General features: G+C 47.5%; 1 protein-coding gene and 1 pseudogene across 6 annotated transcripts in view; both read right to left on the bottom strand.

Moving 5' to 3' along the window:
- Positions 1–27,771, bottom strand: part of PCSK6 (proprotein convertase subtilisin/kexin type 6) — a 189,973-nt gene that overhangs the window by 30,014 nt on the left and 132,188 nt on the right. For all 6 annotated transcript variants that reach the window (XM_033852286.2, XM_033852281.2, XM_033852283.2 and 3 more), the window contains 2 exons: positions 26,333–26,521; positions 22,475–22,611 (listed from right to left, as the gene is read on the bottom strand). In XM_033852286.2, coding sequence (XP_033708177.1) covers positions 22,475–22,611; positions 26,333–26,521 — 326 coding nt within the window. The remainder of the gene's footprint in view (positions 1–22,474; positions 22,612–26,332; positions 26,522–27,771) is intronic.
- Positions 23,935–24,093, bottom strand: LOC117311361 (U2 spliceosomal RNA; annotated as a pseudogene).

Raw genomic sequence — 27,771 nt, 5'->3', positions numbered from 1 at the left:
CCTGCTCACCACAACTTGAGAAAGCCCACACACAGCAGTAAAAACCCAACACAGCCAAAAATAAATAAATTAATTTTAAAAAATGGGTGGAGTCAAAGCACCATCACAATGACGTCCTCTAAGCAGAGTCAAAATCAGTGTGTCAATAAATAAACATATTTTTAAAAACAAACTGAAGATGGATTGAAATAAAGATATTTTGGAATAAATCCAAGCAGAGCAAATTCATGGCCAGCAGACCAGCATGATAAGAAATGGTGAAGGAAGTTCTTCAGATAGAAGGAAAATGGTCACAGATGAGAATCTGGATCTACAGGAAAGAACAGAGGACCAGAAATGGTGACCATGTAGGTAAATATAAAAGAGTAGCTTTTTTTTTTCTCTCTTAATTTCTTTAAAAGACAATGACTGCCTTTAAAGCAAAAATATGCCTGCAAGATGGAGTTTGTAATATGTACAGAAGTTACATATAGCACACAACTACAGCAGAAAGTGGGGAGGACTATTAACTCCAAGTCTACAGCGACAATCACAAAATAGGCTAAAAATCCTAAAGGAAATAAGATGGAATATTCAAAAATATTTAATCCAAAAAAGACAGGAAAAAGAGAAACTTTTAAAAAATACTGTTGGATTTAATTTGTTAATATTGAACTTGGGATTTTCCTATTTATGTTCCCAAGTGACACTGGCTGAAAAGTCTCCATTCTCATAGTGGGCTGTTGCGAGTTGGTATCAAGGATACTCAGGCTTCATCAAACTAACTGGGACTCTTTTTCTCTCTTTTTCTACTGTCTGGAAGAGTCCGTGGAATATTGACATTACATTTCTTCCATTTAAATGTTTAGTAGAATCTGCCAGTGCATCTATCCAGCCCTGAGTTTTCTTTTAAATTATAGAATCAATTTCTTTAATCACACAATTTCAATTTTTGTTTCTTCTTGTGTCAATTTTGCTGTTACATTATTTTTGGTCATTTCACTTAACATTTTGGTCACAAAGTTGTTTATAATATCTTCTTATAATAACTTTGATGTATATAGGATCTATAATAACATTCTACTTTTTCATTCGTGAAATTATATACAGATGACCCTTGACCAACGCAGGTGTCTGGGGTGCCAACCCCCATCTATAACTTTACAGCCAGCCCTGCATCTGCGGATTCAACCAACCACAGACTGTGTTGGACTGTAGTTCTTATTTACTGAAAACAAAACAAAACAAAATCTGCATCTAAGTGGGCCTGTGCAGTTCAAACCTGTGCTGTCCAAGGGTCAACTATATTCTCAGTTTTCTCCTTGACCAGTCTTCCCAGAGGTTTATCAATTTTATTAGTGTCTTCAAAGGACCAACTTAGGGATTTTGTCAATTCTCTCTACATACGTTTGTTTTCTATTTCATTGATTTCTGCTAGTTTAAAAATTCCTTTTTTCTGCTTTCTTTGAGTTTATGTTACTGGTCATTTTCTACCATCAATCTTTTTTCTTTTTAACCTCTTTATTGGAGTATAATTGCTTTACAATATCGTGTTAGTTTCTGGTGTAAAACAAAGTGTATCAGCTATACATATACATACATCTCCATAACTCCTCCCTCTTGCGTCTCCCTCCCACCCTCCCTATCCCACCCCTCTAGGTGGACACAAAGCACCTACCATCAATCTTTAGCCTTTCTTCTTTTCTAACACATGCAGTTGGGAACATACGTTCCTCTCTATCTCTACTTCACCTGCATTACCTGTTTGGATATGCAGTATTTTTATTATTATCCAGTTCCAAAGATTCCCTATTAAATTATTATTATTATCCTTTTTTAAAAATAAATTTATTTATTTTATTTATTTATTTTTGTCTGCACTGGGTGTTTGTTGCTGCACATGGGCTTTCTGTAGTTTCAGCAGGCAGGGCATACTCTTCATTGCAGTGTGTGGGCTTCTCACTGTGGTGGCTTCTCTTGTGGAGCACAGGCTCTAGGCGCATGGGCTTCAGTAGTTGTGGCACACGGGCTCAGTAGTTGTGTATCACAGGTTCTAGAGCGCAGGCTCAGTAGCTGTGGCACATGGGCTTAGTTGCTCCGTAGCATGTGGGATCTTCCCAGACCAGGGCTCGAACCTGTGTCCCCTGCATTGGCAGGTGGATTCTTAACCACTGCGCCACCAGGGAAGTCCCTCCCTATTAAATTATGATTATTTTCCTTTGACACTTGAGTTGTTTAGAAGTGTTTTTTAACTATCAAATGTATGGGCTTTTTCTAGTTATCTTTTAAATTTTGATTTCTTACCTGTAATCTCAGAGGACAGGGCTTATATACTACCAATCCTTGGAAATACTCTGACGTTTGCCAAATGGTCTACTACGTGGCCAATTTTCAAGAATAATCCACCTGCGATTGAAAGGCGAGTGTATTCTTTGCTTGTTGGGTGTAGGTCCATTAGTTAGACCTAAATTGTCAACTGTGAAGTTCAAATCTTCTCTTCCTACTGATTTTTGCTATTTTGTCTACCAAATATATTTGAGGTATGCTAAATCTCCCACCTTGTGTGTGAGTCTGTCTTTCTCTCTTTGGAGCTTTAACAAATTTTTGCATTACATATTTCGAGGCCAAGTTAGAATTGAACCAAATCTTTTATCAACGCGCAGTGACCCTCTTCAGCTTTGGGATTGCTTTTCACCATAACATTTCTGTTTGTCTGATGTTAACGTAACTACATCAGCTTTCTTTGGTTAGCATTTGCTTGGTCTATCTTTTCCCATCCACCTTATTTTTAACTTTGCAGTTTTCTTATATTTTAGGTATTGTTCTTATATATAGTTCCATCAGTCTGTCCAAGCAGGAAGAAGACAGCATAACTAAACTAGGATAATCCAATAAGGCTTTAATAAAGAGACTATTTACAGAGGTGTCAGCAGAGCAAAACAGAGCCACAAGGGATGATGGAGTTCCCCGGGGCTAGAAACAGAAGGGGGGTTTAGCCCATAAATGTACAAGAGTCTACAGCAAGGGGAGGGTGGGGCTGTGACCCCGAGGGATGCTGGAGGGATAAATAACTCTGAAAAAAACATCTCCTTCCTCTTTCCATTCTCCTGCTGGAGTTTCCCCCTGGCTGAACTCCACCACCAGCCACAGGCAGAGAGTCTGTGTATAGACCAGCCTCAGTCAGAGTGGGGCAGACAGGAGTGGACAGGGGTCTGGTAGGTACATGAAATATGCCCGGCACAACAGCAAACACATGTAAAAAATCTAATCTGACAATCTTTGTCTTCTAAATGAAGCAATCCACCTTTACTGAAACTATCAATACGGCTGAACTTATTTTCACAACTTGTTTTGTATATTTTAGTTGTTTTGCTAGTTGTCCTATTCTTGGTCTTTCTGTTGCCAGATGCAGAAGCCCACAACATCTCTTAACATTTTGATTTTATCTTTGTTCTGGGGTAATTCGTTAGCAATTTATGAAAAATATTTACCTTATACTAAAAAAAAAAACCCAAATCAAACAGATTCTGAAAAAAATCAAATCACAAGCAAACTGGGAACAAAAAAAAGAATTATCAAAACTCTGGAGAAGAAATTTAAGATTATCTTAAAAATATATATAAGTCAAATAACAGACCAGAAAAAATATTTATAGGAGCTATGACCCAGAAAGGGTTATTACATTTGTATTTTACATGGAGTACCTATTAGCTTAATAACAATACTGACTATCCTCTGGAAAACAGGAGAAAGGGCAATTAAAAACACACACACACACACTTTGTACACAAACATTTGGAAAAGTGTTCACCCTCCTTAGTTATTATCACAACGCAAATTAAGGAAAGATACCATTTATCTCCTCGAGAGCTGGCAAATGAGTGCCTACTTGTGCCTGATGAAGTTGTATGTTGGTTCAACCATTTTGAAAAGCAAATTAGTAAAATGTATCCAGTGTAGGTATATTTGTGGTTTCCACCGCTTATTTGTCCTAGTAATTTTACTTCCGGTGAACAATCCCAAGAAAATAATTTTAAATTTAGGAGAAAGCTTTCTGCGCTAAGTTGTCTGTTTATAATAGCAAAACCCCCAGAAAACAATCTATGCGTCCCAACGATAGAGGGATGCCTAAATAAATGATGGTATTTCTACTTGGTGAAGTATTATAAAAATACATAAAATGCTGCTCACAAAGGATATAAACTGACATGAAAAAGCGCTTGATATGCAAGTAACAGAAAGAAATACAAAGTTATGTACGCAGCACGGTTAGAACGCAGTAAAACGTCAAGACGAGGGGCTTCCCTGGTGGCGCAGTGGTTGAGAGTACGCCTAACGATGCAGGGGACACGGGTTCGTGCCCCGGTCCGGGAAGATCCCACATGCCGCGGAGCAGCTGGGCCCGTGAGCCATGGCCGCTGAGCCTGCGCGTCCAGAGCCTGTGCTCCGCAACGGGAGAGGCCACAGCAGTGAGAGGCCCACGTACAACAAAAAAAAACCCAAAAAAAACAAACAAAAAAAACCGTCAAGACGAAAAAACACCAAGTGGAAAGATAGACATATTGAACATGATGTGCTTCTGAAAATAACAAAGTCAAATGTTCAAACATTAAATGCACTTACATATTCTTGGCGCAGGGGGTGGGGGGGAATCTGGCTGCCAGAATGCTGACCAGTGCAGGTGCACCTTTGTACCTGATGCAACAGTGGAGAACCTGAGGAAGGGGTTTCAAGAGAGTTCTTCCTCTTCCCATACATTTTCTTTTTCACCTTCATCAACATTTTGTATTTTATTTGCAAAAATGAAATATTAAAGAAGAAACTCATCTCTTTGTTACATCCACGACCAGGCGAGACATAGGGTGATGAACAAAGCCACGACTCACGTACGTGCACCTGAACAAGCAGGGTATCATGCTTCCTTTTCTCCTGAACTAGGAGACTTTGGGCAACAGCACCACTATAACAGTCCCCTGAAAGACCAGAAGGGAGGCAATGAGACCAACTGAAACACTGAGTCCTTTCGAAGCAAATGGGGTAAAACGTGGAACTTTTGGACAACCGTGTGTATGGTGCCTGGAAACCTCCCGGAGTCCTCAGTTCTTTCCAGGAAGCGGGAGCGATTCTCCATAATCACACTTTCCAGAAATGAGAGCTTAGTGACAAACTTGGAAGCCAGCACAGAAGGCACATGCTTGAAATCTAAGCTGCCAGTACGAGATAAATTGAGCCATCAAACACAGATTGCAAAATCTCCATTCTTCTTTTGGAAGTGAAGTCTAGCTCAAAGCAGATGTCAATTCAACCGTGGTCAGTAACACCAGCAAGAAAATGAGAACAGCTATGCTCTCAGGAGGAGGCAGTGTATGAAAGAGCTACTGAACAGAAATCAAGGGATAAATGGTATATTTATAAATGGAATATTTCCCGCCATATCAATAAACACAGGATGTCACAGTCATCAATGACTGCAGCCCTCCAACGTGAGTCAGTGAGCCCTGAGGAAACGCAGGGCTGAAAAGAATACTTGCCATCTAGCAGCCATCAGACCGCAGCCACTCCCTGCGGTGAGCCCTAAGGAAACTCAGGATGTGAAAATACAGGATACTGGCTCCAGATAGCTGAGGTGCACATCAAAGGAATGATTTCAGTGAGCCCAGACTCTTGCATCTTCCCATACACAGAAAAGCACTGAATTCCTTAACTTGAGATATCTGGCTTTCTTTATTTAACAGTAATTTTTTGACTTTCCCAATTACCTGCTCTTTGTTGCAAAATTCCTATATATCCTGGCTCCCCCCTCGCCCCGTCAGAGCAGTTTCTCAGAGTTATTGGAAACACTGTCTCCTGGGCTGCAGTCCTCATTTTGCCCCCAATACAACTTAACTCGCAGGTCTCACGTTCCGCATTTTTTAAAGTCAACGCAAGAAACCATGGAACGTTTTATGACGCAAAAAGGGAAGGAACAGTCACACCGGAGACACTAATTTCTACCTCTTTTAACTGATTATTAAACGGGTTACTGAGTGTGCACAGCTGAAAACAGTTGATTCAAATTATATGAGCTCTTGATTTAAACAAGGTTCAGGGCTGCGGGTACCTACATTCACTCCATCATTCAACACCTGCTTATTATAGCCATGTTCCAAGGGCTGAGCGCCGGGGAGAGAGGAGAGACCACGTCCCGCACTTCCTGTAGTGCAGAATCACACCCAACCAGTTCTAATGGGATGCCCGTGATGACCCACCCCTCGCAGTAGTTCACGGGGATTACTGAAGTGCACACTTAGTCTGCCACTGACCACACACTTTAGGCAACATTCTCTAGAGAGCAAGCACTGCGCCAAAGCCCAGGGGCTAAGGCTTGCCGGGGAGGTGCAGTCCTGGGGCAACAGGAGTGTGGAGGAGGGGCGGCCGGGAAGGGGGAAACAAGTACCAAGCTGGCTGCGACTTCACACCAAAGCAGCAGGTTGCTAGGCCAGGGGAGGTCTTCCGAATGGGTCTTGTGGGGCATGTGGGAAGGACGTAGGCCTCTCTCTCGGCTCTCCCTGGGCAAACCTCCCGTGCACTCCCAGGTGTGCTACCTGCCCCTCCAGGTGGCTAGATGCTGGTGTGAACTAAAATAGCACCTGCCGTATCAGTGAACAAAGGATGTTGCAGCCATCAAGCCATCACATTACAGCCACCCTGTCGTGAGCCCTGAGGAAACTCAGATGGAGACAAAGGGGCTGCCCACTGTCACCCTCGGCCACTGCAGCCACCCCCAACGGTGCACCGTAAGGGGACTCAGGATGGAGAAAAGCAGGATACTGGCCCCAGATAGCTGAGGAGCATATCAAAGGAATGACTTCAGGGAGCCCAGAATCTTGCATCTTTCTATACACAGAATAGCACTAAATTCCTTAACTTGAGATGTCTGGTTTTCTTTTAAAGATTTTTTTTTTTTGGATGTGGACTATTTTTAAAGTCTTTATTGAATTTTTTACAATATTGCTTCTGTTTTATGTTTTGTTGTTTTGGCTCGAGGCATGTGGGATCTTAGCTCCCTGGCCAGGGATCGAACCTACACCCCCTGCATTGGAAGGCGAAGTCTTAACCACTGGACTGCCAGGGAAGTCCCTGGTTTTCTTTAATTGACAATAGCCTTCTGATGTTTTGACTACTTCGTTGCAAAAACTCCTGTACATCCTGGCTTCCCCCTTGCCTCTTTGGAGCAGTCCCTCAGAGCTATCTGCGAGGCTACGTTCTGGGCTTAAGTCCTCAGCTCTGCCAGCCAAATAAAACATAACTCTCAACCTTTAGGTTGTGCATTTTTTTTTCAGTCGACACCGGGAAGCCTGGATTTCACATGTCACTTGGAAGTGGAGAGAAAAGTTACAGCCTCCTCATGTCCTCTTGGGTTGGATTGGCCCCCTCTGGCCAATGCAGCTCCTACCTGTGCGGGAACAAGGCAGCTATGCCCTAGCTGAGCCTTCACCTCGGTGGAGGCTGAGGGAGCTGACGTGGGGACAGACCTCTCCATTGGTCAAGAGGCGAGGCCCCAAGGCAGCGGGGCCGAGGCAACCTGGGGAGCACACGGCGGGTGCGGTGTGAGATGTAAGGAGTAAAGTGTAATCAACACACAGGATTCAATGCAGAAGGCATGAACTACCACAAGTAAAGTTCGAAAAGAATGACTTCCCTGGGCTTTCTTTGGTCCCTTCCCTTCCATTCAAGGGAGCATCGCAGCTTGCTAAGGCAGGAATGCAGAACGTGACACAGAAGAGAGAGCATAACACTGAGAGTTATCAGTCAGTGCTTTAGATGTTTCAGCTCATAACCCTAAAACCTCAAAATTCCTCACCAAGTGCCTGTTCGTATAAAATCTACATTTGGACCTCACCCAGGCCTGTGATGCAGATACTATTATTCGCGTCACACGTGTGCAGGAAGGGAGGCTGAGAGGTTCCAGAACCAGGCCAGAAAGTGGCCTGGCAGGAACTCAGATCACACCTGCCAGGCTCTGCTCTGGGCTCGCCCCACGCAGGGTCCCCAGGCCTGAATGCTGCGCCCGACTCCGCGCTCTGCGGAGCCTGGTCTCCCTCTCGCCACCCGCTTCTCACAGACTCTGCCTCCTCTCAGTCGGGTCAGCGTGAATGGGGCGCAGGTTCCAGCTTCGTAACTCACCTGGGCCCCTGCAGCTTTACTCGCACGTTTTGGCAAACACACCACATGCTGCCTGGACCTCTTTGATCTTGCCCCGGCTTCACCTTTCAGGTTTGGGGGAAGGAGAAACCCAAAGATGGGATTCCACAGAAGGGAGCCGGTGGAGTCAGGTGCTCTGGGCCAGCTCCAAAGAAAGCCAAGACGTGTGGGAACATCTTACATGGCTCTGCCCCAGGGCTCACTGCATGCACACAGAGCCACTCAGGGCCAGGGCAGTTTGCCGTGTATTATCTGCTCACAGCAGTTTCAAAACCAAGCTGTGAGCAAATTTTTGCTTTTGTTTGGAAAAAATGTTGCTTAAGAAGAAGAAAGGATAGAAATGGACCTGCTGAGCTCCAAACTTGAAAGAACTGGCTGGATGGCAACCCAGCATGTCCTCAGCACAGCACCCCTGGATTCTGTTGTTTCCAAATTCCTGGGCTCTCCAGAATCACAGCCAGTTTAATCTTCTTCAGAGGTGTGGAGGCAGGTCTCTACCTGTTCCCTCTGGGCTGGAGTTTTCCCGGAGGGAAAATGGACCAGTTCCCAAAGGCTGCGGTTAGAACCTATACATGTGAGAAGCGGGGGAAAAGGGACTGAGCTTCCGTGACAACCCATCCCGTGCCAGGTCACGCTGGAAATGTTCATTCCCATCAGGTGCCCAAACATGCCCACAAAGGAGTTATTATCACTCACAAGGTCTCCTAGGCAGTAGCTGGTGGAGCTGGAACCGGGACCCAGGCCTTTTTACGTCTATATTCAGGCTCTCTATACCAGATCATGCTGTGGCCCTACCTGCAGAAGGCCAGGCACATTCTCGGTTTTGTTTTGTAATCCCCGGAACTTCCGCTTGTTTGCTTGTTATCCTGATATTCACCTTCCTGTCTCTGTTTTAATTTGTACTTTCTTCTATTACTGCAAAGATTAAATAGCTTTTGTTTACTGGTTGTCATTTTTCTTCATGAATTGCTCTTTCAAGCTCTTTGCCTATTTTTCTAGTGGGATGCTTCACATATTTCTTAGTGATCTGTGAAACTTCTTAGTGATTCCTTACATATTAAGGCTATAACGGTATAAACCTCTGTTTGCAATCATCTAACCATGGGATTTGAGATGAAGAAGGTGTCTGCCTGTGTACGGAATTTTTTATACCAAATACTGTGTTAATTATCCCCCTTGCAAAAATGACTTTTTAGCATATTGAGAATTCAAATGATGACTGTTTACTGATTAGCAAGACTTAGTAAAGAAAAAAAAAAGTAGTTTGATTTAGTAAATAAGAAGTTAAACCAGTGGCGATTAGACCTTACTCCTCCAAGTGGGTCTTGGAAAGAAATAAACCAATGAAATAAGAGCTCCTGATTGTGCTGTCTGGTCCTTGGGGAGGGACCAAGGCTCTGCTCAGGGGGGCTGGCTATTGGGATAAAAAGGAGTTTTGGGGTTGGGGGCAGAGCACTTTGTAAGGTTTGAGCCTGGGTCACAATTGAACGTATCCACCTTAAAGTATACTCATCCCAAAAAAACGCCTTTACCTAAAGAGGTAAAATTGTCATTATATGCAGATGACATATTATATATAAAAAACCCTAAAGACTACATACAAAACTACTAAAACTGATAAACGAATTCAGCAAGGTAGCAGGATACAAGATTAACATACAGAAATCAGTTGTGTTTCTTTACACTAACAATGAAATAGAGAGGGAACATTAAAAAAAAATCCCTTTTAAAATTGCATCAAAAAAATAAAATACTTGGGAATAAACCTGACCAAGGAGGTGAAAGAATTATATGCTGAGAACTATAAAACATTAATAAAAGAAATTTAAGATGATTCAAAGAAATGGAAATATGTCCCATGTTCCTGGACTGGAAGAATTAGCAATATTAAAATGGCCATACTATCCAAAGCAATCTACAGAGTTAATGCGATCCCTATCAAATTATCCATGACATTTTTCACAGAACTAGAACAAATAATCCCAAAATTTGTATGGAACCATAAAAGACCCAGAATTGCCAAAGCAATCCTGAGAAAGAAGAACAAAGCAGGAGGAACAATGCTCCCAGACATCAGACAATACTACAAAGCTACAGTAATAAAAACTGCATGGTATTGGCACAAAAACCGAAATATGGATCAAAAGAACAGAATAGAGAGCCCAGAAATAAACCCACACACCTACAGTCAATTAATCTTTGACAAAGGAGGCAAGATTATACAATGGGGAAAAGAAAGTCTCCTCAGCAAGTGGTGTTGGGAAAGCTGGATGCATGCAAATCAATGAAGTTAGAACACACCCTCCCACCACACAAAAATAAACTCAAAATCGCTTAAAGACTTAAATATTAGACATGACACCATAAAACTCCTAGAAGAGAACACAGGCAAAACGTTCTCTGACATAAATTGGACCAATGTTTTCTTAGGTCAGTCTCCCAAGGCATTAGAAATGAAAGCAAAAACAAACAAATGGGACCTAATCAAACTTACAAGGGCTTTTGCACAGCAAAGGAAACCATAAACAAAACGACAACCTACAGACTGGGAGAAAATATTTGCAAATGACACAACTGACAAGGGCTTAATTTCCAAAATATACAAGCAGCTCATACAACTCAATAACAAAAAAAAACAAATAACCCAATCAAAAAAAGGGGAGAAGACCTAAATAGACATTTCTCCAAAGAAGACATACAGATGGCCAACAGGCACATGAAAAGATGCTCAACATCACTAATTATTAGAGAAATGCAAATCAAAACTACAGTGAGGTACCACCTCACACCAGTCAGAATGGCCATAATTGAAAAGTCTACAAATGCTGGAGAGGGTGTGGAGAACAAGGAACCCTCCTACACTGTCAGTGGGAATGTAAATTGGTGCAGCCACTATGGAAAATAGTATGGAGGTTCCTCAAAAACTAAAAATAGAACTACCATATTACCCAGCAATCCCACTCCTGGGCACATACACAGACAAAACTGTAATTCGAAAAGATACATGCACCCCTATGTTCATAGCAGCACTATTCACAGTAGCCAAGACATGGAAACAACCTAAATGTGCCTTGATGCTTGAATGGATAAAGAAGATGTGGTACATATATATCATGGAATATTACTCAGCTATAAAAAAGAATGAAATAATGCCATTTTCAGCAACATGGATGGACCTAGAGATTATCACACTAAATGGAGTAAGTCAGAAAGACAAATACCATATGATCTCACTTATATGTGGAATCTAAAATATGACACAAATGAACTTATCTACGAAACAGAAACAGACTCACAGACATAGAGAACAGATTTGTGGTTGCCAAGGGGGTAGTGGGTCACGGAGGAATGGAGTGGGTGTCTGAATCACTTTGCTGTACAGCAGAAATTAACACAACATTGTAAATGAACTATATTTTAATAAAATAAATTTAAAAAAAGAAAAAAGAAAGAAAGTCCTCTACCTATACAACTCCCAATATGCAGGGGTGTGCTGGGCCAGCTCACATTGACTTAATACAGCTGATTGTTAACACTTTCAAGAATGTTGTGAGCGGGTTCTTAACATAACCATTATTACAAATTAAACCACATAAAATTACAATTAAATTATATTGAGAACAAAGATAACAAATATTCAGAAATCACCACTTCCTAATTACTTTATCTTGTCATTTCCTATACTCTGGGGGTTATTTACATCTATTCTGTCTACATGATGGAAATACTCTCTACTGGTGGCCTGTGCGTCTCCTCCCAACTTTATCTTCAGAGTCAACACCTTGGTAGCCTGAAATTGGTCATGGTGGAGAATTTATACGTGGAAATGGACAAATGCAATAAATAAGGACTTCATTTATTGTTGATTTTCTAGACTGAAAGTGACAGAGAAAATGTTAGTAACAGATTAAACTTAAGAGTGTATTGTGTTTATAGTCATTACACTGGGAGTGGCATAAAGAATTATGAAAATATTCCAGTTTTTGAAAATTATTATCCAATTCAGCAAAGAAGTTGCTTGTGTTGTTGACGAATGAAGTTCAGACCTATATTTATGTCGGAAAGACAGTTGCTCAGCAACTACATCCATAGGTTGGCCATGGATAAGAGAGTTTGGTGAAAATTTTGTTGATTGATTGATGCATGCATGCCACACCTCACGGCACGTGGGATCTTAGTTCCCTGACCAGGGATTGAACCCAGGCCCCCTGCAGTGGAAGCACAGAGTCTTAACCACTGGACTTCCAGGGAAGTCCCTGGTGAAAATTAATGAAAGCATTCTCTGAGTATCGATGGGCTACATGGAATTTACAGTATGAAGAGGGCATCTTTTATTTTTATTTGTAAATTTTGTTCTACACGTACTTTGTGTCAGTAGTTTATAATAAACGTATGTGATATACAGACACACATCATTTCCCCCCAGAGCACTGGTAAGTTGTTAAAACCTTACCATCACAAGGGACAATATGGTTCCATGTGTGGGAAAATGGCGCCTGGATGGGATGCCTCAAAAAATACCCAAATAGGGCTTCCCTGGTGGCGCAGTGGTTGAGAGTCCGCCTGCCAATGCAGGGGACACGGGTTCGTGCCCCGGTCCGGGAAGATCCCACATGCCGCGGAGCGGCTGGGCCCGTGAGCCATGGCCGCTGGGCCTGCGCGTCCGGAGCCTGTGCTCCGCAACGGGAGGGGCCACAGCAGTGAGAGGCCCACGTACAGCAAAAAAAACAATAAAAACCAAAAAAAACCCCAAATAAACAGGCCTCTTCATCACCAAGTAACAGAGCATGTACTCAGTTCAACTGCAACATGTAAACAGGCTTCAGCCACAGCCTGTTTTTGTAAAGCTCTGTTAGAATACAGTAGGCTCTTCATTTACATATTTTCTGTGGTTGTTTTTGCACTAAAATGGCAGAGTTGTTGTTGTCACAGAGACCAGAAAGCCCTTCACAGGAAAAGTTTGCAGTCCTTCGGCTACAGAGAAGTGAAAAAGACCATCTGCGAATGACTCAAGTTTGTCCAAAATATTTTATAAATATTTTTCTAATTTTAATATTACGGTATTTTTTGCCAAACAGAAGTTTCTAATTTTATGGGTATAAATCTACCAATATAATGATTTCCTTTCCAAATGGTGAGCCAATTGTCAACATCTTTTATTCAACGCTTTATTCTTTCCCCGCCAGATTGAAATGTTACACTTAGTGTGTCTACACGGCTCTATTTGTTAGTGTGTCTACACGGCTCTATTTGTGGACTATCTATTCTGGTCCCCTTGACTCATCTGTCTATTCTGGCATCAACAGTTATTATAGTTTAAAAATATGTTTAAATATCTGCATTTAATTCTTTCAGAATTTCTCTCCCTAGTCTCCTCTTCCAGAGAACTTTATAATCATTCAGTGGAGCTCCCCACATCCCTTAATTTCATGGTGATATTTGCTGGGAGTGTTATAAAATGGTAGATTTGCTAAGAATGGATTAATCAATGATACTGAAGCCAGGCACAGAGTGTATACGAAAAACCCTTAAAGATCAATAACTATCTATCCTAAGTGCCTATTGTGTTTCAAGAGCTCTAGTGGGTTAAAAAAATAAAGGACCGTGCCCATACCTATCAATCATAGTGAGGTCTCAGAAGTCAAGTGCTCCCTGGAGCCTCAGGCCAGGTGAGGCAGCCTCTCAGGAGGAGGGCTTCCCAGGAGCCCTGACCCTCATGCACAGCAGATGCTCCTGGTACCAGGCACCTGTTAGCCTTTGTTACTTCATTTGATTTTTATCTTCTAATTGCAACACTTTAAAGTAAAAAACCCAACTACAAATGTCCTAAAGCCGGACGCGTGAAAAGCACTGGCCACAGGGCTGAAGAGGAAAACATCCACGAAAGGTGCCTGCTGGGTGCACCTTGGGTGGGTGCGTGGGGACTCACCCACCGGGAGGGATGGAGTGGGCCGGGCCCGTCTGTGCAGAAGCACACCTGGCTCCAGGCTGCGCCCTTACGCTAGGTGAGCTCAGTCAGGCTCTATGTGGGGCTTGAACCAGCTTTCTCTCCCACAGAAGGAGGATAAAAACACACAGTAATTGCCATGAGGAGTAAGCTTCGTAACACTGAGCACCTCACATGTGCCGCTTCATTTAATCCTCCCAACAGCCCTATGCAGAGGAGGCCCTGAGGCTCAGCGGGAGGAGTGACCCATCCAGGGCCACTGCTGGTGAGACGCAGAACAGGGGTCTGCTGAGCAGGCCAGCTCCAGGGCTCAACTGCTAGGCTGTGCTGGTTCTTTAAAAACAAGCAAACACACACGCACACGTGCATACCCACCACACCCACACATGCACGCGCACACACACCCACATGTATACACACAGATAACTTACCTACGGGCACACATACGATACCCACTCCCATATGTGCAGGCACATACACACTTACACACATGCACACACAGAGTTTGGGACCCTGCCATATTCCTTCATAGATTTTAGACTGACTGTCTGAGGGTAAGAAAGTCCAAAGAAACTAGTTCTTCAGTGGCGTACTGAACATTTTTTTTTTCACACTTGTGGAAAATTGAGGTGTATTTACTCTAAAGCACCTACATCTTTATTTAATTGTGCCAGCCCAATCTGCGTAACAGTTCTTCCTTCTGACCACTTTGGAAGAGATGTTCCCCATACATGTATTTTAAAAAACTTTTCATGATGTGAATTTTCAAATAAACACAAAACAGAGAAAACAGTACAATGAACTCCCAACGATCATGGATATCTGGCCCGTCCTACTTCGTCTGTTCATGCCCTCCCCATCCTCCACTTTCCCATCCCACACCCCTGGAGTGTTCTAAAGCTAATCCTAGACACCACTAACATTTCACTTGTAAATACTGTGGTGTGTATCGCTAGCAATAAGACGTTTTTATTTTCATAAACCTTCATTCCTTATCGGCTAGGACTCTGTTTAAGATGCCCTGATTCTATACGGACTTTTAGCAATGAGATAACACCCAGTGCCTAATGGAAAATACATAAGCACTCGTTATCATCATATTCCTCGCTTGTTCCTTCAATGAGAGTCTGGAAATGCTATGGAAACCAAGAGAAGCCTGGCACATGTGGGCTGCTGCTCTTTTGAAAACAGAGGGAAGATTAGAGAAAAAAGGAGAAATTTTAATCGAGGGAAAAAGTGAGTTCCCTGAGTTCAGGAGAACAACAGGATTTTTTAAAATGCCATCAATCATCTCAGAAAGTCTATTACGATGTGAATGCCAAGTACATAAGACTAACTCCTGTTGGGGCCATTAAATAAGATATCTGTTGTGATCACAGAAAGAGGATTGGAAGGATGCTTGATTATGCTTTCCATTCAAACATCGATGGCTCCTGACTCCCCCTCGCAGGGCAAGTGCGGGACCCGCACAGAGAGAAACCACAGCCCCAGCAAAGTCTCCACGTGGGGCGCTGAGCAGGGTGCTCGGGGGTGCATAGGGGAGGGAGGAAGAAGCATGTTTCAGCCCTGTGCCTGCCCAGCGGACTCAGCGCGTAGCAGGTAAGTGTGTGAATGAGTGAGAAGACCAAGGAGGACATCCCAATGCTGCTCAAAGCTGGGCTGATCCCAGCCGAGCAGGGAGGATCCACAGCCTCGCGCATGTGCAGGGGTGCCTGCAGGAGCCCCAGGTCACAGGGGTGCTGGGGGCCTCCCTGCACCCAGACGCAGAGCAGTGTGCACACCTAGGCTGGGAGGCTGGCCTGATGCCAGCAGGTGTACAGGCTTTGCCTTGTGCCCTAGGTGTGATCACCAGCATGAGCTCAAGGTGAGGAGGGCGGATGGGAAGGTCCCGCCCCTCAATTACTGGGCCCAGGTCATCATGTCCAACCTGGAAGAGGCCCCCACCGGAACCTGACCACGCTGGCCCCTGATCTTGGGCTTCCAGCCTCCAGACTGTGAGAGAGACATGCCTGTTGTTGATGAGCACCCCAGTCTATGACACTCTGCTATGGCAGCCCGAACAACGGCAACAGCGATTCAGGAAAGCAGGGGCACCAGAAGCTGACCCCAGGCCTGCCCCAGGCAGATACAGGAGAATGAAGAACACGTCTCCCAGAGAATTGGAACTTTCTGCATTCAGTGCCCAAACTGAAAAGCTAGCGCATTCGAGATGGAAACTTTGTAAAATGCAGCCACTCTTCCCCGAGAGATGTTCTGCAGGATGGGACCCCTGCTCTGCTCTGACGGTGCTGTTGGCGGCTTGCGGTGCTGGGCCTGGCCTCTCTCTATGTGGTGGTGGTGTGGCCTGTGGGGGAAGTGCTGGGGGAGGGGGTTCAGCCAGCCTACCTGCCTCTGGGGTGCCCTCCCCACCACACCTGAGCCCAGCCCTGCTCCCCCAGCGAGCGGCAAGGCAAGGTCCTAGTAGCCCCAAGTTGGGACTGATTTAGATTTCAATAAAGGTGCGCTGAACGTGGACGGGAATGATTGAAACACCACTTGCAAAGGCAACCTGGCTGTGAAGCAGGATTTGTACTCAGTCCCATCCCTAACTTGCCTCCAGAGGAGCGTGATCCCAGGAGAAGACACACCCTCTCCTTGGCCCAGGAACTGAAGAGAAAAACGAATGAGTAATCTGCTCCTCAGTTGTAAAGAAAAGAGTTTTAAAACTAACAACATAAACCAGGCTCAGTGTGACAGGAGGTGAGTACTGCTTGAGGGAGCGGGTCATCCAGACAACTGAATTACTCAGCAAGCCCCGGGTCTTATCTCAGATTTTAGAGCACTCTCACCCAGCATACCACTGCAACTGAATTGGCTTTTTTTTTTTTTAAGCAATTACGATGCAGAGATTTGAGGGGGACTGAAATGAACAGAGACGCAGCCCCGCGCCCCAGGACCCATTCTTGGAATCAATGCAGAGGAAGGACAGGGGCCGTGCTTTCTGAGGGCCGTGACCGTGTGTTGCTCCTTTATGTCTGGCACCGAGGCCAACGGAGACCCGGTACCTACAGGCCACCTTGAGCTGACAACCAGGGAGGGAACGACATGCCCGCTGGGACCCATCACAGCCTCAGCACCAACAGCATCTCGAAGGCCTGCACTTCTACTGGGCTTCGGGGTCTGTGTCAGGGGGAAACCCTGGTCTTCTGTGTCACCTTCGCAGGCTGAGGTCCCGCCAGGCTGACCTGCATGGTTCAGAGCCTGGCTGTCACAGTCCTTACTCTCTCCCTCCCGCCCCCATCTATGTGCAGAGATGCCGATGGAGCCAACGCAGACTTCGGCTGCGCTCGGGGAGGAGGTGCTAGGTAGCGCCTGAACGGCTGAGCAGGTGGCTGAACGGGCAGCCGAGATGGAGAGCCCGACCTCGTCCTGCCCGGGAAGCACGTGTGTGGTTTGTCAATAGCCACTGGCCACCCGTTTCCATAAGGCAGCCTCAGGAATGGTGTTTCTACAGGGCGGAGCTCAGACAAATGAACCCACCCCCGGGGCCACTGTAGGCGCGAGGAGACCCTCTGTGACAACACTGAAGTAAGGGTCCCCGCCCCCCAGAGTCCAGCAGGTCACAGAAGGTCAGAGCTAGAAGGTACCAGGGGGTGTGTATTCTGCACCGGTCTCAACTGGCCCAGGCCCAGATGCCACCCACACTCAGGGAGGGAGACGGCCTGTCTCAGGACTTAATTCGGGGTTGCCCCCTCCTCCACTAAGGCTGTGTCCTCTGCGGCAGGCAGAGCATCGGTCACGGGCTGATCACACCTGTCCTCGTTCGTTCACCAGACATCTTCTGTGTCCATCACCAGCCATGCAGCAGGAGGCACTGGGGACACAGCAGCCGCCGGAGGACCAGACTCCAGAGAGCAAATGTCAGCAGGACAAGGGCAGAGCCAGCACGTGCGGTGCAGGCCCGAGGCGGGGAGTGGATGGGCAGGATGGGGTGGTGGGGAGGTGCACGGCACGCACTTCTGCACTGCACCGAAGCAGCCCCCAGCTCGGCATGTGCACCCGTGTGGAATCGTTACGGAAACAGGTTCCTTTCCAGTGCCCACATCCTGCAGGCAGAGGGTCACCCCACTCACCCCTGGGGGAGCCCGTCTACACGCGTGGCTTTCAAGACCCGCCATCTGCCCACAGCACTGAAATGTGTGCACCCGGCCTCCAGGTCCACTGCTCTACCTGGGTATGTCACAGGCACCTTCAAACTGAGCTCCTGACCCTCCCCCCAGCACCCACTCCCCCGCGATGTCCCAGATCTAGGAAATTGCACTCCTTCTCCCGACGCACAGGACAAACCTCCGGAGTCCTCGGGGCCCCCTCCCCTCTTGGCACCCACGTCTGATCTGCCAGCATGTCCTCTTGACTCTACTTTAGGAACCGGCTGCTTTCAACACCTCCACTGCTGCCCCCCCGCCCCAGTCAGGGTCACCTTCACCTCACACTGCAATGGCCTCCTAACTGCCCCCCCCCACCTCTGCCCTCTCCCCACTCCAGCCACACTCAGTCACTCTGATCCAGCTGTCAGAGTGACCCTGTCCACATGGTGGTTCAGACCATGCCCCTCCTCTGCTCAGAATCCCTCCAGGGCATCCCACCAACATCAGTCCTGACGACAGTCCACACAGCTCGGCTCAATCTGGCCTTGCTGCATCTCGGGCACCACCGGGCACACTGCATCACCACCTGCGTGTCGACAAAACCCCAGTGGGAGCGCTAGACGAGGAGGACCGGGGTCTCCTAGGCGCCTGCCTGCTCTGTGCCCACCCAGCCCCACAGTAGGCTGTCTGGAACTGGGTCTGGAAGAGGAGTGGGGTCCGGACAGGCCAGAGAGCACAGAGGAGCATCCAGGCCAGCAAGGCCCCTTCCAGGATGTGGACGTACCACACAGGCCACGGTCAGGAGAGCATCCAGCTCAGCTCCACGTCCCAGCTGAGGATGCTGAGGTCCAGAGAGGAGCCCTGACTTACTAAGTGCTGAGAAACATAAACACCCACCAGGTTCATCCCGCGCTTCCAACAGTCAGCTGGCTGTGGCGTGTGGATGCACGGCCTTCACTGCTCCCCTGCACGAGTGGCTGGGGTGGTGCCGGCTGGCGCGGGGACCCTGCCTCTGCCCGTGGCGCAGGGGATGCAGCCGGCCTGACAAGCCGACCCTGGACCTTTAATAGGGCCGATGCACTCCGGGGCTTTTAAAGGACTAATTGAGGAGGAGCGTCTAGTTTTAAAAGACGTCAATTTCAAGTGATTTAAAATGTTAAGTTTTTGTATTTTCAGAATTTGTTCCACTAATGTATTGCATAATAGTTATTATTTTAAAGGCAGAAAGAAAGTGATTTGGGGGGCGGGTAGGGGGACCTCAGAGACGACTTGATCACTTAAAGTCAATTTTTTTGCATAAAGCAAGTCAATGCTCCTCCCTTCTCCCTGATTAAAAAAAAAAATCCGTGAAACTGTTTTACAGAGAATCAGAAAAGAATCAGGGCAGAGGAAGGGTTTAGGGTCATCAAAAAGAAGAGCATGTCTGCAGAGAAGGCCACAGGGAACAGCTGATCAGAGAAAACAAACCTTGGGTAAAATTGTTCCACAGACAAGCCAGACTGGAGCACAGTCCCTGCACTCCACCAGGAACCCGACAGAGGGACTTCGGTAGAGCTCAGCACCTCGGTGGTGATTACAGGACAAGACATCACAGTTACGTGCTTTTCCTTCCTGGTGTATGTACCCTGTCACCTAGATCAATGCCTAGACAGTAGCAGGCATTTAATAAAGATGGGTTAAACAGACGACTACTAGCTAAGAGTTATGAAAGGGAGCAAAAATTACCAGAGAAGTAAACAATCTGAAAACACTGAAAAAACCATTCCATTCACAATAGCATCAAAAAGAATAAACTACTTAGGAACAAACATAACCAAGGAAGTAGACTGAAAACTACAAAATACTGCTGAAAGAAGCCCTAAATAAATGGAAAGACATCTGTGTCCACGGATGGGAAAACTTCATGATGTTAAGACAGCGATACTCTCCAAGTTGACCCACAGATTCAGCAAAATCTCTATCAAAATTCCAACTACCCTTTTTCCAGAACTTAACAAGCTGATCCTATAATTCATATGGAATTGCAAGGGACCCTGATTAGCCAAACCAATTTTGAAAAAGAAAAAGTCAGAGGACCCACATATCCCTGATTTCAAAACTTACTACAGGGCTTCCCTGGTGGCGCAGTGGTTGAGAGTCCACCTGCCGATGCAGGGGACACGGGTTCGTGCCCCGGTCTGGGAAGATCCCACATGCCGCGGAGCGGCTGGGCCCGTGAGCCATGGCCGCTGAACCTGTGCGTCCGGAGCCTGTGCTCCGCAATGGGAGCAGTGAGAGGCCCACATACCGCAAAAAAACACAAACAAACAAAAAAACTTACTACAAACCTTCAGTAATCAAAACGGTGTGTTACTGACATAGGGAGAGACCTATGGACCAGTGGAATAGAGTTGGGAGTCCAGAAACAAGCTTATACATTTATGGCCAATTGATTTTAGACAAGGTGTCAAAACCATTCACCGGGGAAAGAATAGCCTTTGCAATAAATGGTGCTGGGACAACTGGACAGCCACGTGCAAATGAATGAATTTGGACTCTTACCTCACGCTACATACAGAAAGTAATTAAAAATGGATCCAAGTCCTAAACGTACAGAGCTAAAACTATAAAACTCTTAGAAGAAAACATAGGTTTTGGGACTTCCCTGGTGGTGCAGAGGTTAGGAATCCACCTGCCAATGCAGGGGACACGGGTTCGAGCCCTGGTCCGGGAAGATCCCCCATGCTGCGGAGCAACTAAGCCCATGTGCCACAACTACGGATGCTGGAGTGCCTAGAGCCTATGCTCCGCAACAAAAGAAGCCACTGCAATGAGAAGCCCACACACCACAACAAAGAGTAGCCCCCACTCTCCGCAACAAGAGAAAACCTGTGCGCACCAACGAAGGCCCAATGCAGCCAAAAATTAATTAATTAATTAAAAAACAAAACAAAACAGGGCTTCCCTGGTGGCGCAGTGGTTGAGAGTCCGCCTGCTGATGCAGGGGACGTGGGTTCGTGCCCCGGTCCGGGAGGATCCCACATGCCGCGGAGTGGCTGGGCCCGTGAGCCATGGCCGCTGAGCCTGTGCATCCAGAGCCTGTGCTCCGCTACGGGAGAGGCCACAACAGTGAGAGGCCCGCATACCGCAAAAAAAACAAAAAAACAAAACTTTTGTGCACCAAAGGGCACTATCAATAAAGTGAAAGAAAAACCCACATAATGGGAGAAAAAATTTGCAAATCATATTAACCGATAAGGGTCTAGTATCCAGAATATTTAAAGAACTCTTACTCAACTCTTGTTGTATGATTATAACTCAATAATAAAAGACAAACAATCTAATTTAAAAGTGGGCAAAAGACTTGAATAGACATGTCTCCAAAGAAGATATAAAATGGCCAAGAAGCACATGAAAAGATGGTCAACATCACTGATCATAAGGGAAATGAAAATCAAAACCACAATGAGATACCACTTCTCATCCAGTAGGATGGTTATAATTTTAAAAAAGTGCTGGTAGAGAAATTAAAATCCTCACATCTTGCTGACAGAAATGTAAAAGGGTCTGGCCACTGTGAAACAGTTCGGCAGTTCCTCAAAAAGTTAAACACAGTTACCATATGACCTAGCAATTACATTCCTAGGTATACAGCCAAAAGAACTGAAAACACATGTCCACACAGAAACGTGTGCATGGATGTTCATAATAGCTATTAAGTAGAAACAACCCAGCTGTCCACCAACTGATGAATGAATAAACAAGATGTGGGAGAGTATTTAGTCACATAAAGGAAAGAAACACTGACACCTGCTACAGTACGGACGAACCTTGAAAACATCAAGCTAAATGAAAGAAGCCAGTCACAAAAGGTCACGTGTTGTATGATTCCATTTATATGAAATGTCCAGAAGAGGCAAATCCAGAAACAGAAAATAGGTGAGGAGTTGCTAAGAGCTGGGAGGGGTGGGGGAATGGGGATGACTGTGTAATGGGTACTGGGATTTCCCTCCGGCGTGATGCCAAAGTTCTGGAATTAGATCGTGGTGACGGCTGCACAACACTGTGAAGGCACTGAAAGCCATGGAATTGTACACTTAACAACAATTTAAGCAGTGACATTTATATTATGTAAATTTTACCTCCAAGAAAAAACAACAGCAAGGAATGATCCAGGTACTGCAGTTGAATAAAAGTCTAGAGTTAAGAAAAGGATCGAAATACAAAAGTTGCTGGGACTTTCCCAAGACCCACTGACCTTGTTTCTCTGGGTTGCGGACCTGGGATGGCATGTCCTGGATTTCCAGGGTCCACTCCCCCTCGGCCTTCTCTCCCCAGCAGTGCACGGTCATGAACTCCCAGTTTGTAAAGCCTTCGTTGGAATGATCCAGCAACCTGCAATCGGAAACGTGGGGTCAGGACACAGGGTCCCCAGAGGGATGGTGGCCAGGGTGACCAGCCCACCGAGGGCTCTCCTGCCTGGGAATTATGCCCAGGTGACTGCACAGCTGGCTGACGTGCCTCCCAGGGCGGAAGGGGCCTGGCCCGTGGCTGGCGTGAAGGTGCAGGAGACGCGGATGCCTTCAGGCCCTGGCTGTGCAGCACAGCCCTGCACGGCACCTTCACCTCCGTGACCTCACCGGGTCTCCAAACACTCTGAAAGGAAGGCAGTCAGGCTGCACAGGTGGCGCCAGCATAGGGCAGCGGCTGGGTCAGCGGTGGGCTCCTCCCCCAACCCTAATTCGCAGACCAGAGGCCCCGGGAGTAGGCATCTACTGCAGGTCCCCCCTCCAGTGACTGGCTGAGATGGAATGCCCTCAAGGGCATTTTGACTCCTGTCCTGGGTTCTCTCCATCACCAACGAATGCCCCCATGTTCCATCGCAGTAGGCATCCTACAGAGCCTGTGACCCCCAGGTCCTGGATGGAGGCTGGGCCACACCATCCTTCCCCCAAAGCCGCAAGGTCATCACAAAGGAGGCCTTTCTAAAATGCTGGTTTATGGAACGAAGGAATCTTTCACATTTGTCTGAGAGCCAGCTCGTGTGGTTCTTCTCCAGAAGATACAAGCAAGAAAAAATGAACAACTACTCAAACTTGTGGGAAAGATGTTGTCCCTTAATCTCCAGGGCTTAGCAGGTTTCCACAGCTGCATTTGGGGGAGAGAACACAACAGGCCTGGTGGTTTTCCACTGCGGGCAGGAGGCACCCCTGGGCGCTCCTCCCATGGCCCGTGTCCCCTGCAGGTGCAAGAGCCCCCTCGGTCCTTCCAGACTGGAAGAAGGTCCTTCCTGTTGGACCTTCGGCCCCGGTCCATTTTCTCACGCTTGGTTCAGGCAGAAACAGGGAGCAACTCATGGACACCCTCCCTCTCCAGCACCCAGGGCCCCTCAGTCTCTGTAGAAGGAACAATTCTGGACTCTTCCTTCACAGCCTAATTTTCTATCTCTATTTTGGAATAACAATTTTTTAATGTAGAGGCTCTTTACTGTTCATCAGAAATTCAGACACATGTTTTGTGTGATGTCAGATTCAATTCCCAATTGGGGGTTCTCCAAACAGCCATTGTACAAAAATGTTCATCAAGGAAATGTGCTTTGCGTGGAGAACAGTGCGGGGAGGGGAAAACCTCTACTTTCTTCTAAGAAACCACAAGGGTCAAGGCTGATCTTCACACACGATGCCAGACTGAATCTAGGGCACTGGGGACAGAACAAAGACAAGCTCTTTCAAGGGCTGAGGTACTTAAGATGTCAGCTTACTCGGAGCAAAAAACACCTGGAAACCCGAAAAAAGCTTCTGAATTAAGCAAGATGTGAAATAAAGTAGAAGGTAATCGATCCTACACTTGATCTTAGCCAAAAGGCCGAGAAGCGACTGGATCCCAAAACACAAATTCTTGGTATAATCACACAAACTGCGTTGGAAAAAACCAAATTCCCACGACTCAGATGACGGCCCAGTGGCTCCGGACGGGTTGAGCATGCTTGATGGTGCTGGCTCAGCGTGACCCAGGGAGCGGGCAGCTGTGAACCAGGTGAGCTCAGCAGCGCCCGCTCTCTCATCCCAGGGGCTCCAACCCTGGGCCTGAGCAGAGGAATGGAAGTTAGGAAGGGATGAACACAGAGCCGGGTGCTGGAAGGTTTCTGCTGACGGCTAGGCAGGTGTAAGCAGGATGGGAGCACAGCCAGCCCCTGAGCCAGAGACCATGCCAGCATTTCCACCTGTATCATCACATCTAGTTCTTGTAATACTCTTAACTGTGAGGGAGGGGTCACAGGACGTTTCCAGAGTTGAGGAGTGGTGGCCAGCTCCCACATGCCCTGCTGGGAGGTGAAGGAGCAGGTTGTGAGCTCAGGCCTCTGGGCTCCAGAGCCCACGCCAGCCCTTCCTGGTCACTGCGGCCCCCACCCCAAGCCTCCTCGTGCTCAAGGTCAATGCAGGCCACCATTTGGAGTCTGCACCCAGCTCCTGCCTCAGATTCAAGGGTTGTCAACTTGGATGCCTCTAGGCATCTGGCCTGGAGCAAACGGGGGTCCAGCGAGGTGACCTCATGAGAGCCTGGGCACGAGCGGCCCACACCTGGCCTCAGTGCTGGTGCAAGGACAGGGCCCTGCGGTGCTCTAGTGACTATTTGCCCTGGAACGTGAGCCCAGTATTGGACAGCTTCCAATTTTTCAAGAAACACTAGAAATTTGGACTTTTAAAGGCAATCTCTAAAAGTTCTGATTAATAGTAACAACTCTGGTTGCAAAACAGCACAAAGCTGTAGCTTGCCAGCCGGCACCCTCAAAATACTCGTGCCCATGGTGGCATCCCACGTGCAGAGGGTGGCCTGGGCCTACCTTCAGAGGGGAGATGCCACCTGTCACTCTTGTGCTGTGAGGGGGGAGACCAGCAGGGGCCAAGCTTGGTGCCCAAGTCCTGGGAGCTGATGAAGCCAGGGTCTGGTCCCCGGGTGTGTCCAGCGCACGGAGGACAAGCCCAGGGCGGGCCCACAGTCTCCTGCCACAGAGAGACTGGGCTGCTGGGGAGGCAGGGGGGGTGCCCAGGAGGACACAGCATACTCCCCTCTCTCTGATGGAGGCCGACTGCCTCTCTCTGTGTCATGCAGAGCAGCTGGGGACAGAGGGGCATCAAGAAAAAGGGCCCCTCTCCTGCCTGGTCCTGTCTGGAGGCTGTCACTCACCCCCATTTCTGAATCCTGCAGCCCCAAGAAAGGGCTGCAGTCCTGGGCAAGGGACCCAAATGAGGCCAGGGGGGCCAGGTGCAGCACGCAGGCAGCGGGGGCTGCGGTCCGGCGGGCAGGGCAGTCTCAGGGTGCATCCTGAGGGGTACTGGGCACGACTGCCAGTTCCGTTTTTCAAGAGAAGCGGGAAATGCTGATTTGCCCGTGAAACCTTTTTTCTCCCTCTGCCTCGTAGCTGGAAGGAGCCGGAAAAAGAGGCCCAGGACCCTCTAGCCCCCCCCGAGCTCCCGATACCCCTTCACTCCGATGACCTGCAAGTCACATAAACGCAGCAAAGCGCTTCTTCTTGTCTCGAAGTCTGTCAAAGAAAGGACTCCACAGCCTTGCACAAACTGGGCACCACAAACTATGCACTGGGCTCCAAGAGTCCAGAGCCTCCCTCTCAGAGCACCTGCTCCACAGGGACCATCCTAGTGCATGGGCAAGACCTCCGCAGAGAGAAGCCTCCCAACACCTGTGCGTCTGTCTCCCTCAGAGCCTCCTGCTCGTGCAGGCTCTACCCCAGGACACAAAACAGTGCTCCTCTGACACACGTTCTCACTTAAAATGCAGAATGAATACGATAAAAATGATCTCCAATGACCTCAGCAATGAAGTCATAGCCAGAATTCCATGCATTTCTCCACTAAGCAATGAAACCACCACAAACCTTTGTCACTACTTACTGCCCGAAATGGAGAGTTTCCCAGGGCAGCTTTGAAGGGCAGGTTGCAGAAGGCTATTTTTTCAGGTCTGTTGGGTCTACGTGTGAGTGTCTTCAAGAGGCAGTAACAGCTAGACCCGCAATGTGCCAGGTGCCTTACAGGGTCATGTGACCTTGACGTGAGCCCGGCTCCCGCCCCGGCCCCCCAGGCCAGCCTAGATTTACCTCTTCGCCAAAAGCTGAGACTTGGTCCCTGAGGGAGAAATCAAGTGGATCTGCAGGTCTCCTCGGCGTGGGTGGGAGATGGTGATGCGGGCCACCACGTGCTCCAGGTAGCTCACACGCTGGTCCGAGTGGTCGGCACAGGCGGTGGTCAGGGCGCTGGTCCTCAGCGTCTGCACCACGGGGATGCTCCTGGTGGAGGAGGGAGGGGCTTAGTACTTGGCACCTGAAGCCCTCAGTCGCACACGAGGGGGACGGATCCAGGCCTCCCGGCCGCAGCCTCTTGGTCTCACACTCAGAAGTGCCTGTCGGGGTTATATCACCTGCCCAGAAGAGGTTTATCATTCTGGAATTTGCTTAGAGACATTTTTTTTTGTTTGTTTGTTTTTTTTGTTTAGAGACATTTAAAGAATGTCTTCTTGTGCAGACTCAGCTAACGTACCCATGGATCCGGCCCCTCGGTGCTCTAACCCTTTGGCCAGCTCATCTCCTCAACGCCTGGGGTCTGCAAGGCTTTAAAGCCCCAGCACTTCTGTCTCAAAGACTGGCCTTGAAGATAGAAGTCGTGATGCTGAATGATAACAACAGCAAACATTTCCTGAGTTGGCTGCGTGCCGGACACCAGCCCCCGTTGTGAGAATTCACGAGGACCGACCCTTTTGATCCAGAGAGAGATCCAGGACCGTGCCCAAGGTCACAGAGCTACTGAGAGGCAGAGCTGGGGTTTGAGGCTCTGAGTCCCCAGAGGTGCCCAGCTTGTGTGGACCCACACTCGTGTTCAAGAAACTAGGAAAGAGGAGACAGACAAGGGACCCAGGGCCAGACCTGGCCTCTTGTGCTGAATGCACTGGTCGAGGCCACAGTGACTGGACAGGAGATGGTCTGCTCAGGACTGTCTGCTTGAAGGCTGGGGGCCCCTTCCTCCCCCGCCCCGTGAAGGGAGTGGATGACAGTTCTCTGTACAAACTCAGGGGAGCTTTATCATCTGGGGTGGAATCTGAGGACAGGCACCAAGCCCCAGTCCTTCAGGACTCAGTTCCACCAGGATTTTCTCACATGCTCCCCAGATGGAGCAGACAAGCCTGCACACGACGCTGCTGCAGAGCCCCAGCCGGGCCACCCTCTGAGTCTGCACCACCGCGGCTCACCCTAATGGTCTGTAAACTGAACAAAGGCTACCCTCCGCCCAGCAGCACAGGAATAATTCCCCGCCGCTTGGCTAGCGCTCTGTTTATTATGGGGAGCGCTTTTCCCATTATGCCCGACTTCCCTCTGGGGCAGCGTGGGCTCACTATCTCAGGAATTACGTCGCTTGGTTCGACTGGGCCCGAGTCATAAAAAACAATCAAAACACTTATAAACAGTGATGTAACTCCCTCAGAGACTCTCTAAATATTTGAAAACATGATTTGCATACATCCTAAATTGATTTAGAGATGCTG

Source organism: Tursiops truncatus, chromosome 2 (genome assembly GCF_011762595.2).
Source record: "Tursiops truncatus isolate mTurTru1 chromosome 2, mTurTru1.mat.Y, whole genome shotgun sequence".
Lineage (NCBI taxonomy): Eukaryota > Metazoa > Chordata > Mammalia > Artiodactyla > Delphinidae > Tursiops > Tursiops truncatus.
This window is presented reverse-complemented; position numbering and strand designations above follow the sequence as displayed.